At 39.3% G+C, this 2,883-nt stretch overlaps 1 protein-coding gene across 1 annotated transcript; it reads left to right on the top strand.

The window, feature by feature from the left end:
• The first annotated feature begins 1,997 nt into the window (after positions 1 to 1,997).
• Positions 1,998 to 2,678, top strand: LOC128469364 (olfactory receptor 11L1-like). The gene has a single exon (XM_053451217.1). It carries the CDS (start codon positions 1,998 to 2,000, stop codon positions 2,676 to 2,678), a length of 681 nt encoding a protein of 226 aa, XP_053307192.1.
• Positions 2,679 to 2,883: the final 205 nt, after the last annotated feature.

Raw genomic sequence — 2,883 nt, 5'->3', positions numbered from 1 at the left:
TTTTTTACACAAAAATCTATTTATGTAATGTTATTTGACGCCGCTCATACCTGGAGGTCAGTCTTCTTTCTCCAGAGGCAAGGGAGTGGTGTTTGGTCATGCCAATTTGCTACCCACTACCCTACTTGTCATCCATTTCTAGGGGCTAGCCCTGCCTCTACATGTAGCAAGCTCTGCTCTTTCAGGAAGCCAGGTAGGCTCATTACGATTCAGCTTTCTATTGCATAACAAGCTTGCTTTCTCTCCTATCTCCAAGGACATATAATGCCTGCACCCAATCCAGATTTGCAATGGCAATAATGTGACATTTTAATTCTATTCACTGTTGAATAGAATTAAGTTGAGCAGTCAGTCAAATTAAGAACTAATTTAGCACTGGTATATTCACTAATATACACTATGCTTGCAAGCATGTGCAACTTTAATTATTGTCTGGTTGATTGATAACACACATGGCCTTATCTGAAGCTCTCAAAATTTATTGGGAAACTCTTTTGTTGTATATGTATTATTTTACAATAACTGAATAAATAAATAAACCATGTGACCAAAGGTACCCGTAGGAGGCAACCCCACCAACGCTGCAATACTAAACTTCCATGTGTGCTCTCTCTAACAAGCAGTACATTCCTGCAGACTTTTGCTCCAGTGCTCCCTTATGCTGTCTGCCCAAACAATGAAACAGGTGGCCATAGTAACAGACCATGCACTGTCTTTATTTTTGGCCAGTGGGAATAATAGGCAGTGGAATTGTGGCTTAATAGCTGTGAAGGAGTGGAAATTTGGTAGCTGTGGAGGGGTGGCCTGGGGGCTGTGAAGGGGTGACCTAGGGGCTGGGCTGTGGTGGAATGACCTAGACATTTTCTACCATGTTCTGTCAGACTTTCTCCCATGTGCACAAAAGCTCTCTGAAAACCCATCTTTTTCGAGAAGCGTGCAACCATTCAACCAGAATCTTAATCAAGCCTTCTGAACAACTAACAACTTCTACAGATCATCCTGACTCAATCAACTCATCCCTGTCAAAGCAGTCCTCTACTACTGTTTCACTTGCCCCTCAACAACAGACTACATTGGAAGCTCGCAAGAGCGGGGCCCTCTTCTGCTTTTGTACCAGTTTGTTATTTTGTGTGATTTTAAATTATTTTACTGACTCTGTCGTAACAGCACATTAGATTCTGCTGGTGCTATCTAAATACATGTAATGTAATCAGTGACTTAGGGGCTGTGAAGAGGTTACTTGGGGGCTGTGAATGAGTGGATATTTGGTGGCTGTGGAGGGGGGACCTTGGGAATATGGAAGGATGAGCTGGAGGCAGTAGAGTATCTATAGGGGGCGGTGAGGGCACCTCCCCTGGGCTGAATTTTACAGCCGCATCAAGACATGTGCGAGATTGTGACTCCCCAAACAGCCCTGCTCACTGGGCAGCGGGCGCAGTAAACATGCAGGTACCATGAGCTCTGGTTTGGTTGGGAGGGGGGACTGGCTGCATTCCTACAGGAAAGGAATAAAGTTACTGTATGAGAAATATAAAGACTTTATTGACAGTTATTTAATCTACCTAAAGGTAGGCATAATATATGTACTTATGGTATTTATTTTGGAAATGTAGACCTTTTCTGAAGAATAAAAACATTATTTAAGAAGTCTAAGAAAACTCTCCATAACAGACATAAACAAGAGTTTAGTCTGTGATTGATTTCACATGTCTATGATTGACAACAAATGTTTGCTTGTTTTCAGACTAATGTCTACTTTCTGTGAAGAAAATCGTACAGCAGTGAAGGAAATAATTCTCCAGTCATTTTCTCTGCACAATGCACACAACATTTTCCTGTCTTTGGTATTCTTTATTCTATATGTATTCATAATTGCAGGAAATGGTCTCATTATCATTATTGTATGCACACAAAAGCAACTCCAGAGACCTATGTACTTCTTTCTTGCAAACTTTTCAGGAATGGAAATTTTCTATACAACTGTTTTCATGCCTAAAATGATAACAAATCTAATGACAGGTTTGACAACAATCTTGTTTATTTGGTGTGTGTTGCAGCTGTATTTCTTTATATCAGTTGGTGTAGCAGAGATGTTCCTATTAGCCACCATGGCCTTTGATCGCTACCAAGCTATTTGTAGTCCTTTGCATTATATGAATGTGATGAACACAACGCTTTGTAATTGGCTTCAACTTATTTGTTGGATAAGTGGATTCATAGTTAACCTTCCTTTGTCATTTACCTTGCTGCGCTTAGATTTCAGTGGCAACAACATTATTAACCACTTCCTGTGTGATGGACCAGGTCTTATGAAACTATCCTGTTCTGATACAAAACTTAATGACCTGATTTCCTTTATTCTGTCTCTGACAATAATGCTGAGTTGTTTCTTTTTCACACTTATGTCATATATGTGGATTATAAAAACAATTATGAATCTTCCTTCAAGTACAGGGAAAATAAAGACTTTCTCTACTTGCTCCTCTCATTTGACAGCAGCTACTATGTACTATGGGGCTTTGATATTCATGTATGTCCGACCTCGATCAATCAATATGTATGATATGAATAAGATTGTTTCTCTTTTTTATACTGTAATTGTCCCTGTGTTAAACCCTCTCATATACAGCCTGAGAAATAAGGAAGTGAAATATGCTGTCAGAAAAATGTTAATGTAGCTGTATATGTAATTTTGTTTTAACTCTGTCCATGTTAGCAGACAATATAAATGTTATTTAATCAATGATAAATGATTCAAGAGAAGTGTGTCAGCAGATTAGGCACTTTATATAAATGTTATCATTATTACCATGTGGAAGGGACAAGGCCAGGGAAAAGTAAAGTGTCCATACAGGGACACCTGTGTCTGTGGCAAGGTTTGTA

This window comes from Spea bombifrons, chromosome 1 (genome assembly GCF_027358695.1).
Source record: "Spea bombifrons isolate aSpeBom1 chromosome 1, aSpeBom1.2.pri, whole genome shotgun sequence".
Classification (NCBI taxonomy): domain Eukaryota; kingdom Metazoa; phylum Chordata; class Amphibia; order Anura; family Pelobatidae; genus Spea; species Spea bombifrons.
This window is presented reverse-complemented; position numbering and strand designations above follow the sequence as displayed.

Bases quoted from the DNA above. Each gene is read 5' to 3' on its own strand.
- LOC128469364 (XM_053451217.1), top strand. From the start codon at position 1,998: ATGATAACAAATCTAATGACAGGTTTGACAACAATCTTGTTTATTTGG.